The 12960-nt window shown below is 42.4% G+C and overlaps 2 protein-coding genes across 2 annotated transcripts in view; both read right to left on the reverse strand.

The window, feature by feature from the left end:
* The window catches only part of arrdc1b (arrestin domain containing 1b), a gene marked incomplete at both ends in the record, with an annotated part of 37057 nt that extends 34891 nt beyond the window's left edge, over positions 1–2166 (reverse strand). The window contains one exon of the mRNA XM_080510444.1: positions 2049–2166. Coding sequence (XP_080366570.1) covers positions 2049–2166 — 118 coding nt within the window. The remainder of the gene's footprint in view (positions 1–2048) is intronic.
* A 5899-nt stretch (positions 2167–8065) lies between these two features.
* On the reverse strand, positions 8066–9643 carry LOC308140476 (uncharacterized protein; the record flags this gene model as incomplete). The annotated part of the gene is made up of 2 exons (XM_080510291.1): positions 9445–9643; positions 8066–8724 (listed from the first exon to the last, which is right to left on the reverse strand). The coding sequence occupies exons 1-2, from the start codon at positions 9614–9616 to the stop codon at positions 8066–8068; spliced, it is 831 nt and encodes a 276-aa protein (XP_080366417.1). The 5' UTR covers positions 9617–9643.
* Between the last annotated feature and the right edge of the window lie 3317 nt (positions 9644–12960).

Consider the following 12960-nt stretch of genomic DNA (forward strand, 5'->3'; position numbering starts at 1 on the left):
GTGGGGCCTGTCACTTCAAGGAGCGTTTGACTGGTGGAAGCTCTCCCGTTATGTGTTATAACAACCCGGGGCATCCCGCTCTCGGCCCCCCCGCCGTCCACCGGGTGGAAAGGCTTTCGTTTGGGAATGGCGCTCGGCGTCAGGCCACCGCCGCCGCCGTGACATCCAACAGTGTAACAGAGCTCGGCGGGAGGCGTGACCTCTGCTGGAACGCCATCTGCTTCGGGGCGGGCCGGAGCATTATAGCAAATTAATCTCACTATGTCAGCCACGCCAGTGGAAATGCAGACAAATAACAACAGAATCCCAAAAAAATTAATAAATACGCATCAAAAGTATGAAATTTTGAGAAAATTCTTGTTATATATTGTAATTCAGCCATGAAAACAAGCTGCTGCATGTGCATCCGCTGATCAATAGTGTGGATTATTTGTCGCCAGTGAAATGAGAACAACTGTCGACTGTTTTAGTTTAGGGTTTTAGTTTAGTTTAGGGTGTTTAGTTTTTTGGGGGGTTTTTGGGCGAGAAGAAGGGGATTTCACAAGATCGCCGCCACAGGAAAAAAGCAGGCTAATGTGTGTGTGCGTGTGTGTGTGTGTGTGCAGATAGATACCTGCGCTGTGTGCAGGTTTGTTTGCACTGTGGAGGTAATCCGTCAGAGACGCTGCGGCCACCGCTCTAACTCACCGATGCTTTCCTGTTTTCCGCCGGTTTGTTGTTTTTTTTTTTTATTCTCCTCTCAAAAAACCTGCAGTGAATTTCTTTCTTTCTTTTCTTTTTTTCTGTAAACACCGTTTACTTTGTGGGGAACAATAACTCTCTTGTATAGCCACTGAGGTGTGCTGAGGAAATAACACGGGAATTCACCAGCATAAAACACTTCTACTACATTTACTTTGAACGCAATCAGAATTTTCAAAAAAACTCGCCTTGATTGCAAGTTGGACTTTCTGCATTTCACACTCAAGAATATCTGTTGGCGTCAGCAGGTGTTTGTTACAGCTGTTTACTTTAAGTATTACAACTATAGTAAGTTACATTTTAGATCCTACATTAGAACTTATATCAAAAAAGCAGATGATCTGCTGTTTACGTCAATTTTTCTTGCTTTTTTTCTGCTGTTTTCTCAGTACAAGTGTCTTGAACTGACTGTGTTGTATTGGGGGGGGGGGGTATAGAAATATCAGTGAATTGAATTACAAATGGATGAGCTGGTTAATCGACATGTCATGTATTTATCACACCCAGACAGGCTCTGTGACGTCATTATTTTCTTTTTTTTATTATTATGGTGGGAAAGAATCTCCACAAGCGTCACTCACATAACAAAAGGTCCTTTGTGTTCTTATATTGTAACTCTAAGAGCTTCTCTTCATCCTGTTGCTACTTTATCAGCTGTGTGTGTGTGTGTGTGTGTGTGTGTGTGTGTGTGTGTGTGTGTGTGTGTGTGTGTGTGTGCGTGCGTGCGTGCGTGCGTGTGTGTGTGTGTGTGTGTGTGTGTTTATGTGTGTGAGTGTGTGTGTGTGCGTGTGCGTGTTCTTCACCGGGATGTACACAAAGTGACTTTTTAAAGGCGACATCACCTGTTGTTGTGACTTTTTTTTTTTTCTTCATGTTTTTGACACAAACCCAAACAATTTCTTGGGTTTGGCCTGAGACAATACGTGGAAGCAACATGTTTGGGGGAAAGAGGAAAAACAAAACAAAATAAAAAATAAAAAGCAGGATGTGGGCAAAAACAACGATGAGAGCCGACAGTGAAATAACGCACGGTCCACTCCCAAAACGACATCCGCAACACGGACCTCGCCTCGACGGGCTGCTCAACCCGCACGGCAGGAGGGGAAAGACGGTAGAAAATTTAAAAAAAGAAGCTTGTTTGTTCTTCTATGTTGAGCCTCCAGCACCGTGGAGGAAAAGTTTATTTACATGGAGCCTGTCTGCGCGCGCGCACGCGCGCGCGGGCTAGAGAGAGAGGGAGAGACGGAGACACGCGGAGACACGGACACAAAAAAAAAATAAAAAAGAGTGTCGAAAGAGACATGTACCTTTATACTGCAGCGAGTTCCCGGTCCGTATCTTCACAGTCCCGCTGATGGACTCCCCGGGGCCGTAGACCACCTTGTTGTTGGTGAAAGTGATGTCAAATTCCTGCAGCTTTCCCATGGCTCCGCCGCTCTGCGCCCGCTGATGCTGCTGCGCTCGCGCTCTCTCACCTGCTGCCTCGAGCCCACCCCCCCCTCCTCCCCCGCCCCCTCCCCCTCCCCAGTGACGTCACCGTGACCACTGAAACTGACGGCTGGGCGACCGATGTTCAAGGTGATTTATACAGATTTATTCTAATACACTCTGTATTAATATATATATATATATATATATATATATATATATATATATATATATATATATATATATATATATATATATATATATATATATATATATATATATATATATATATATATATATATTGTGTATAGTTGTGCTGGTGCCTTGAACCTGAAAGGAAATTAGTAGTCTACCCCCCGCCCCGCTATAACTTCCTCTATTAACGACTTTCAGAACCGCAATTCAAAGCTGGGCCACTCCTTCAAAAGACTTTTGATGGTGTCGTCCACAAACAGTAACTCCATGATTCCGAACAGTTGTATGTCCAATTTCCTGTCAAAGCTATCAAACTTGATTCAGTTCATTTTAATGTGTGTTTTATGTGGCCCCTGAAATAAATAAAGTGTGTTAAGACCCCCTCGCCTTGTGGGAAATTCCATTTTACACATACAGCCATCCATTTTCTTTTTCAAAACTTTATTCTGGATTTTTTTTTTTTTTTCAAACAAGAGTATAAACAGATATACATGCATAACTACCATATAACTATATGTAAACTAAAGTAAGACTCTCAAAAAGGAAAAGACTCTGGACAGGGTCTACGAGTCCAGCTTAAGCCAATGAAATGACAAAATTCACCCGTATAGTAAGTTTACATTATAATCAGGTGATCATCAGTTATAACCAGAACAAAGGCTCTCAATGTAATCCTATAAAGAGACCTATAAAGAGACTCCAGGTTAAACGTATAAAGCTCCTGTGTGTTGGATAGGTTTTGTGCTTTAAGTTTTCTAAAGGCAGTAAGGGAAGCACCTCGTTCACAAGAAGAACGGGACACGATCTGCTTTCCAACCACAGAGCGTAAGTCTGCAGGTCAGCAGGGAAGCAAACGCAAGTTTGGAAAGAAATTGAGGTCTCGCATCTCCATAAATATACCTTACATACGTCTCCAGTATTCAGTGAGACAAGGACATATCCATACAAGGACCACATGTTGTACAGCTGCAGGTTTTACCGTGGGGAAAAATGGCGAGATGGGGAATTGAACCTGCAACATCACCATTTGAAAGACAACCACTGTGACCATTCTGCACCTGGAAGAGCTGTCTTTCCTCAACTCTCCTTCTGCTATTGTGAATTCATTAATAGATGTTACTACGTGGCCCATTTTTACTGCTTCCAGTACTGCGTCACACTCACCCATTCACACACTCAGTCACAAACTTGTCACTATTGGACGAACTGACGCTTCACAACTGACCTATAACCACTCAGAATATTAATGTAGCAGTCAAATCATTTGGAGTAATGATGTCATTTGTCCCTTGTTTTCAGAAGTGACTTAAAGGTCACTGCAGTGGGACGATGGAGGACTGAACCAGCGTCGAGTCCTGATTTCTGCCACTGCAAGTCATTTTCAAAAGGACCGGTATTTTTGTATTGTAATTTGACAGTGGGGGGGGGGGGTCACCTAACATTTGGGTCGTTCAAGAAAAAACATTTGGGAATGGTTGTTTCAAAGGACCATGACCAGCCTGAATAGTAAGCGCTCTCGATGACGCCTCTTCACCGAGACACTAAACGTCAATAAATGGACTCAAAAATCAACATTTACTTTTCCGGGCAGACAAATTTGACCATCACCAGTTTCCTGTGACCCTTTTCTTTGTCAACGGTGTAAATATTCACGTTCATCTAAAGAGAAACACTTCCCACCACACTTTGAATAATGAGTATACTGTTGCAGAAGTAATTAACTTCCACCAATTTTTTTAAATTAATTAATTACTTAAAAACAAAAAACAGTTGCTGTTTGGTGAACTTTGCTTCCTCTGTGTCGAACAACCGATTGAAGAGACGGGAAGGAATTAAGAAAGATCCACACGCTACAAAATACCGAGAAAAACAAACAAGCGGTGACGATGCATAACGAGGGAGTGGAGGAAGGAAAGCGGGTGACAGCAAAGACAGACGTGACCACAATGTGATATAATGCTGTTCCCACTGCGACGCACGACTTTCTTCTTCTTTAGAAATGACAAAGAAAATAACAAAAATCAAATAACCCTCTGTTGCTTTGAACAGTACAGATCAAAGCAGTATTATTATTATTAAATCTGTTCTTCATCATCAATCCGTCATCCATTACTGGTCAGATTTGTCACGCTGCATTTCTAAAAAAACAAAGAAAAACAAATTGTCTTGTCTTATTATCAGTGGCCATAAAGCAGGTTGAGCAGATTCAGTGTGAACATGGAAAACTATGATCAGTGACAATGAGAGCTGCATCGGTGGTCAATGTCTGATTGGCCGAATCGTGGCCTGCAGAGACAGAGTATTGTGACTAGTGTTCTGGATATTCAGTTGCCTTCTTATCCTCTTGAGAGTTAATAATTTACAGTAATGTCTTGCTTTCGTGGTGACGGCATGCCATTGTTTCTACGACGACGGAGGCCTGATAATGTCCCTCCTGGAAAAACATGCTGGATTCTCCCTCCACGCGGGCGGAGCGGTGGTCGGTGCTCTCAGCACCACCTCCTCGTCACGTCGAGCCGCAGATGCTGCTGCTCACCCCGAGTGACAAGTCGTCCACCGTCTCATCACCCCGGGGCTGAAACGTCCAACCGCTGCAGGCATCGGAGGACTTCCTGTTTGCACGCTTACTTCCTGTCTCTGACTGCACTTCCTGTCTTACTGAGAGAAGAAAAAGATGCAGCTGCACTGTAAAGTTCTTTTTCTTTTCTCTTTTTTTGTTTTCTGGATCGTCGCCCCTCGCAGATTGATTAGCGATGCAGCATTAATGTGTTTCCATTTCCACAAAGCGAAAAATGATTTTCTCTCTGTCATCGTCCCACCATGCTGCTACTGTTCCTCGCACAGAGACAGACGTTTCCATGGCGACAGACAAACGCTGTAGTTGCCAAGTTACTGCCCGTATCCATGGAAATCTGGAATGTAACGGCATCTGATCTGTTGGAAAGAAGCAGTGTATTTTTTGGGGAGTGTGTGTGTGTGTGTGTGTGTGTGTGTGTGTGTGTGTGTGTGTGTGTGTGTGTGTGTGTGTGTGTGTGTGTGTGTGTGTGTGTGTGTGTGTGTGTGTGTTCTGTTTCTTGATCACGCTGCCCCCATCACACAGCTTGAATAAAGACTCATTTCCACACTGCAGGCCTGCGAGTGATTCCATCGCATGTCAGGATGGGACTTCAGTGCCACATGTCAGGAGCGCCGTGCATCAGGCCGAGGTGTTCATTCACGCTCTTCCTGCAAAACTCCCTCTGACGGTCTAAACATTTAAATATTCATTCATGTAAAAACATCCCAGCAGTATAGTTTCAGTATGAAGTGCCTCCAGTGATCTGCTGTGACCCCTTGACCCTTTTTGTCACAAGCTTCCAAGTTGTAAATCATACAGCGTGGAGTCAGCGTGGAAACACAAAGAGGACAGCCGATCCACTGTCCCCCCCTGGTGGACACACTTTATAAAGCGGCACATGGATTGTAGGACAGCTCGACCCACAGATGAGATTTCAGAATTGTAATTTTTTTTAAGTTTTTAATTTTTACATATTATTTCCAATTGATATCTTATATATTTGTCATATATCTCGTAGATGTCCACATTGCTTTGTTTCTTTTTGTTTACCATTCTCTTAATGCTAAACAAATTGAACAAGTGCATGTCAATACATTGTTAGGAGTTGATTTTGATAAAAAGTTCAGTTGGAAGCCGCATATAAGCATCAAAATCCACTCAACTTAATATGTAACTCCTTCATTCTGTCACATCTGAGTTATGGTGTGGAAATATAGAGAAATAAGTAGGAAACAAACATTGATCCGTTTTTTGTTTTGTTTTTTTACTTTACAGAATAAGGTCATTCCACTCATACTTTAAGCAGGGATTGTTTTCACGTTTTACGTTATATTATACCGCCACATTTAGGTGGAGCTCCACTTCTTTATCCGTCCAAATAAACAACACGCTGTCGCTGGACAAGAAATAACTTGCGTGATTCATGACGTTTGTGTTTATTCCGGGCCTCTGATTGGCTAGCATGGCTTCATTGCTTCTTGTCACACTGCCCCCTACAGGTTCGGCATGCTCATAGTTCACCTGAACCAGGTGTATATGCACATTTCCATAAAGGAAGAGTTTTTTTTTGTAAACATAAGAAGGGAAAATGCTTGTTTTTGTCAAAACCAGGGTGTGGAGAAACATGGCCTAAGAAGCCGTACACCCTTTTTGTACTTTTATTACACTTTTTGTACGCTGAAACACGGAACTCACGACCTCCGGCTTCTGGGAAACCTTAACGGGGGGAACTGGAACCAGACGTCAAGGCTGCATGAGAGATTTGGTGCACTACAAATAAAATGCATTATGTAAGTGATGCATAAATAAGTAAAATATGTATGTTTTGAAACGTGTTTTTTTCCACTAAAGTGTCATTTTCCGTTCATTCAGTTGCACTCTATGCTTTTTGTTGGACAACATCTATGTTCATAGCTCTATACTCAGACATGAGCCAGTAATGTTGTGGGCCGTCAAGTACTTTCAGCTGTGGCTCACAGCCAATCAGACAGTCAGGTGGGAGGTCTTCAGCTCACCTGTGCAGGTCGCTGGAGACACTAAAAGAGACATGCATTAGATGCTGGGCTTTCAACACCGGAGCCGGAGCAGAGAACCGAGTGCGATCAATCTAATCTCTACTGCCGGGATTGACAACGAGTTGTCCCAAGAGTGTGTGTGGCACCTGCCCTCAGCCCCACAGCTTGACCTTTTCCTCCCATTCATGTTCGTTCTTCACCTTCATTTCCCAAATCTGGGCTGGTGAGTAAAGAACTGACTTTTTGCACGTGCGTTTTTAATTTCTGCTGTGAAGCCAGTGAAGCGACCATTTGGTTTTTGGTTCCCAGCTTCGAATCAGGCCTGCAATGGGTTCATTTTTCCACTTTAATTTGTTAATTTAAAGCCCCGTGTGCATATGTGAGAGTGGGCATTTTCAATTACTGGTTTAAGTCCAGGTGAACTCTTGTGGGAGAGTGTATTTTGGTTGAAACAGTTTATTTCATTGTTTCACATAATTCCCGAAGCTTCTCCAGCTTTTATTGGAGTCTATTTTAGTCGCCTTTTGTGTGAACTCTATATGGTTGGTTTTTTTTGTTTTTTCTATTTATTGACTCTTTTCATTTTGTAATAAACAATCGCTTATTAATTTTAAGTTGAAGCCATTTTTGCTTGAATCCGTGCCCCCGCCCCAGTGTACTATTACCCCCTATATATTAACTAGCTCCCTGGGGCTGGGGTTACATAAGCAAAAAAAGTATTTTGCTCTTTGTGGCATAAGAGTGAAAACTTAACTTGACTCATTCATGTTAAATAAAAAAAAAACACTGAACAAAAACCAATAGATTCATATCCACATTCAATTTCCATTTTTTCAAAGTTCACGTCTGTACTTAAAAGATTTTTATTGTTGCATTTCTCAAAATACACACAAAAAAGCAGTCACGTGAGAAATACAAATTAACGAAATAAAAATGTGCTTCCCGAAGATTCATTATACAACCAGGGGACCGTTTGTCAGCCTTTGTTCAGTTCAACACAGATTAATTTGAAACTTCTCATTTTGAATTAAACAGTGTTTAAATTCCAAACGTTTCCTTTCGACTGGATGTCGCCTTTGTGATTTTTAGGCTGGAGCTGGACTTCCTGAATGAGATCTCCCGCGGTCCTTCATGGCGTCATCTCTTTGTGAGTCTTCACGTGGCACAGCAACGAACCACTTTGACTGAAACTCTTCCCGCATGTTCCACAAGAATACGGCTTCTCGCCTGTGTGAATTCTCATGTGGCGCAACAAGTGACTCTGCACGCTGAACCTCCGGCCGCAGATTTCACAGGAATAGGGCTTCTCGCCCGTGTGGGTTCTCATGTGGCGCAGCAAGTTGTCCTGCCGGCGGAAACTCTTCCCGCACGTTTCGCAGGCGTACGGCTTCTCGCCGGTGTGAGTTCTCATGTGGCGCGACAAGGTGCTGTGCGAACTGAAACTCTTCCCACAGAATTCACAGGAATACGGCTTCTCTCTGAGGAGCTGCTCGTTGTCCGGTAGCTCTTCTGCTTCGCTCGGGTAACTTTGATCCTCAATAGGAGGAACCCTAAAGGAACCGCCTTCAAACCTCAGGTGAAGCTGCTCTCCCTCCTGGCTGCTGCCGACGTCCTGCTGCTCCTCCACCTGCGAAGGTCCTGGTTCTTCTTCCTCTTTAAACTGTGGAAATCCTGGTTCCTCGTGTTCCTCTTTGATGTGTGCAGGTTCTGGTTCTTCTTGCTCGAGACAGTAGTTCGTTTCCTGTCTGAAGAGCTGCTCCTCCCCACAGTCATGGTGCTGGGGAAGCTCTGGGGGGGGGCACAAAGTTAAAGTACAAGATAAAAAGGTGAGTTGCATTACTTCTACAGGTCCGGTTTTTAAAAAAATATAAAGCTGGTATTGTTTATATTAATTTCTCCTATATATTTCTTTGTATTAATTAGGGTTGCTTTGGATCTTTGTAGACAGATTAGGGGAAAACCTTGATGGCACATATAAGGGATTTGTAATTTCATTTAATCATCATTTATTTTTCTTTTAATTGTCATTTTACTCCGGATGAGTGTTAAATACTGGTCATATGAGCACATAATTGTGAGCAACATGTATAAGACAGTAAGATCGTTTTCAATCATTATGGATGCGCTGTGAAAAACTGAGATTAAAATAAATTTTAGACAGAGAATGTACATAGTTAAAGTTCTGGTACAACTTACAGTTGAGTTAACAATGAATATTTCCCTGAGGAAATGGGAGATGTTTACTTAAGCGTGTGATTACACTTCCACACCAGAGGAGGCGCTGTGCGGTTCAGCTGAACGTAAAGACCGGAGAAGAAGAGTGACTGCATTTGGACTCGGGTCTTTTATCGATCTTTATTCACCAGTCTGGTGAATAAAGGGGATTAAAGATACAAAAAACATAAAATACAAATCCTGCTTCGGTCTGCGGCGGATAAACCAAACGGCCACAACGATGGCGCTCCTCCACGAGTCACATTCATGTGTTCATGCAGACTTTTCTCATACCTGTTCCGTGGAACTTGATTTGAGGATTCTGGGTTATTTGAAGCAGTTTTCTCTGACGGACGATCTCCTCCTCGTACTGGACGATGGTTTGTTGGAACACGGAGAATATTTCTCCAGCAGCAGCAGTTAGTCGCTCGTTAATAAACTCTCGCAAAGCCTGAGACGAACTCATTGGTGCTGCAGGAGATGAAATATTTCCTCTGTGAGACATGACGACAAAGCGAAGAGTCCAACCATAGATGTATATACTCAGTATATGTGTATAATACCTATGGAACACGGCAAGCTAAGAACAGCACCCTCCAAAGAAACAGCCTCCAAACCTTCTTCTTTCTCTCTTAGGTGGAGGAACACACAGCGTTCTGATTTGTACTGACATCTACTGGAAACTGAGGGAACTGCAGGTCATGAGCCTGACCTGAAAACAGTTGGAGCTCTTTTTGAATGGACTGTCCTGTGTATTTTACAATTATCAATGTAATGATCGTGATCTGTAAATAAGCAAATATCCAGAATGGCACAAAATGTCTGGAATTTTCTGAAAGGTGGCACGTTTTCCAGAAAGATGCCGGAATAATACCCATGAACGAAAGTGTTTGAACATCGTGTTTATATGTTTTAGTCAACTGTTTCCAATAAACCTTTTATTTTCCATACCGATTACATATTTTGATGAATGTAATCAGTTTCAGAACATGCACCAACTAAGTATTTGCTGATTGTGAGGAAAGCGTTGGTCAGCCTGGAGCAGAGCCATGGAGTTCAGTTACGTGCTGCACTTAAGCGCATCATCCATGTATCATGGACATGAAGCTCGTTTACCTGTAAAAATCCAATAATTATAGTGATTGTTTAAAGTGTATGAAAAATGTAGGTACTGATAGTCCAGACATGTGCCGGTACTGCATACAGGTGCGTAGGCGTCCACTTAAAGCATTATACTAAACATATATGGGATATATTGTATCCAATCTGCATGTCTGCAGACTGGAAGGAGACTCTTGGACACAGGGAGAACATGCTGACTGCACAAAAAGGCTCCAAGGCCAACCCGGAGCTCGTCTGGTGTCAAAAAAACTAAGCATACACAGTAAAATCCCCCCCATCAGTGACATTCTTTTGAAATAGCCTGCAATTACATGGAATGATCATTTGTACTCAACAGGCTTTAAAAGATTTACCTGACAGAAGACAAAGCATTATTGAGGTCTAAAACGTTTTAATGGTGGACGGCTCCGTGTCAGCGGCCTCCACCTCCACAGTGGCTCATTGATGGCAAATTATCTAAAGAATAAGAGGAATGTTGCTTTGCAAAAGAAAATCAGTGTGCATTATAAACACTGTAGTGCTGCAGTGAGCTTGTTCTGTGGAGCAGGCAAAGTATTTATATGTAAGGATGAAAAAGTCCAGTCTTTGTCTGATGTAATGGACGAGTTCCTTTACAGTTATGGGATTCTATTATAACTCACATAAAATGCACTATATTGATGTCACCCATAAATGTAGCCTTGATGTTTGTGGTTTTTTTGTAACTAAAAGTGTCACGTCGTCACCTGGAAGCCAGCTGGATACTGCTTCAGAAATTCCTGGGGAAAAAAACAAAGTTGATTTTCTTTTAAATGAGAGTTTTAACACGACACATCCACACAACATAAAGTAAGCATATGGCCTATTTGTAGTACTTTCTATCAGGAAACCTAAGGCAAAACAAAAAGAGAGAGAGAGAGATGTAGCCCTTCCTGATAGCACACCTTTTCTTCAGGACTTTACGTATTTACAGTCACCTTGTGCAGAATTGCAATGGGTAATTTGAGTGCGACACAATCCACAATCCTTCACAAATAGCCAGGGATCATGCCAACATCTGAATATCTATCGAGCAGCACTGCAGCTCATCTGCAAAGGTTGTAATGTACAGTTGAGGTTCTCTTCTAATAGCATCCAATCTGTGCTTGCCGATGTCGGGTTCTCTCGATTTAGTTCACATTTATAGTGAATTGTTTATGCAAGAAACCAACGTGTGTTGTGTATGACTTATGAAAACCAGTGTGTGACTTTCATAAAGAAAGCTGTGTATAATTCGCAGAAGGTCACATTAAGTTCACCTGGAAAGGCTATTGTTATTGTTACTGTAAAAGTAGGATATCTAAACCTCTCAGTGAGTGGTGTACAATTCCTGGAGCATGTCTGATTACATTCATCGAACCGCGTCAACTAAAACGTACAAGCAACATGTTTTTGATTTTCATCCACTTCAGCTGTAGTACTGAAACAGGAGGTCAGAGACGACACAATTAAAAAAAACAAAAAAAACAACCATTAATGACAGATTTTGTGGATGAGCTATACATTCGGTGATTGTGACTTCCAAATTTATTCGTGGCATCTTTCCGGAAAATGTACTACGAATCATAAATTCCTGGCATTGTCTCTCATTCAGAATATTTGATTAGATGTTTATGTCTCTCAGATTATGACAATTACATTGATAGTTGTAAAATACACCGGACAGTCCAGTTATTAAAGAGTTCCTACGAGTTCAGGTGACGCGCAATAGCCTGCAGTTCTCCCTGAGTCCATTAGGTGTCAGTATGACTCTTTGAACGTTGTTGTTCTTGAGAAAAAGCGTCATCAGTGCGTCGTACGTCATCAACAGGCGCCTCCACAAGTCAGTTCAATTCAAACTTTGAGAAAGTTTATCAACGAGCGACTCGCTGCTGCTGCAGACATTTTCACCGCGTTTCAACCAACTATCGTCCAGAACGAGGAGGAGATTGTTGCTCAGTGAACAACAGCTGGAAACCTCAGATCAAGTTCCACACAGCAGGTATGGAAAGTGATGAATGAACACGTGACTCGTGGAGGAGGACCTCCATTGTTGTGGCTGTTTGGTTTAATCATTTATTTATTTATTTAGAAGGCTCGTTTTGAGCTCAAACTGTCACATTTTCGCACATAAACAGGTTAGAATCGATGGATTCTCGTTCAGGTGGGGGAAACTCAAGAAGACTCACCTGGAACTACCTGCTAATAATATATAATAAATAAAATAATAACACATGGACACGAGGTTAAAGTAGTAATATGCACTTTGTGGCAGAGGTGATAAAAGTCATGACAAAAATGCTTGGGATCAAGCAGAAGTTTGGATGTTTCTGTAACCCACAGTTATAGGGAGGGATTGAGCGGGGCGTATGGAATCCTGAAATCTACACTAGCTAAGATCATAGCTGCCAGTGGGAACAAAGTGAGTTGTGTGGATGCTTTGCCTGCGATGTCAAACTAACACAGTAACCCATTTAACACGCATGAAACGTGTACAGGAGGACCAGTACCAGTTCTCAGGGGACCTTAAAATGACCCGACACGCCAACAATTGGACAATGGGTTAAGTAGTTGTGTCCAACAGCTGTCCTATATTCATAAAGTTATCTATCGGCAGGTGGGAGGAGCCACAGAAGAAAGAGAGGCCGAGATCCTGGAGAACGCCATCGGAACCACGGCGGATGACGCCTC

Source organism: Blennius ocellaris, assembly GCF_963422515.1.
Source record: "Blennius ocellaris genome assembly, chromosome: 15".
Lineage (NCBI taxonomy): Eukaryota > Metazoa > Chordata > Actinopteri > Blenniiformes > Blenniidae > Blennius > Blennius ocellaris.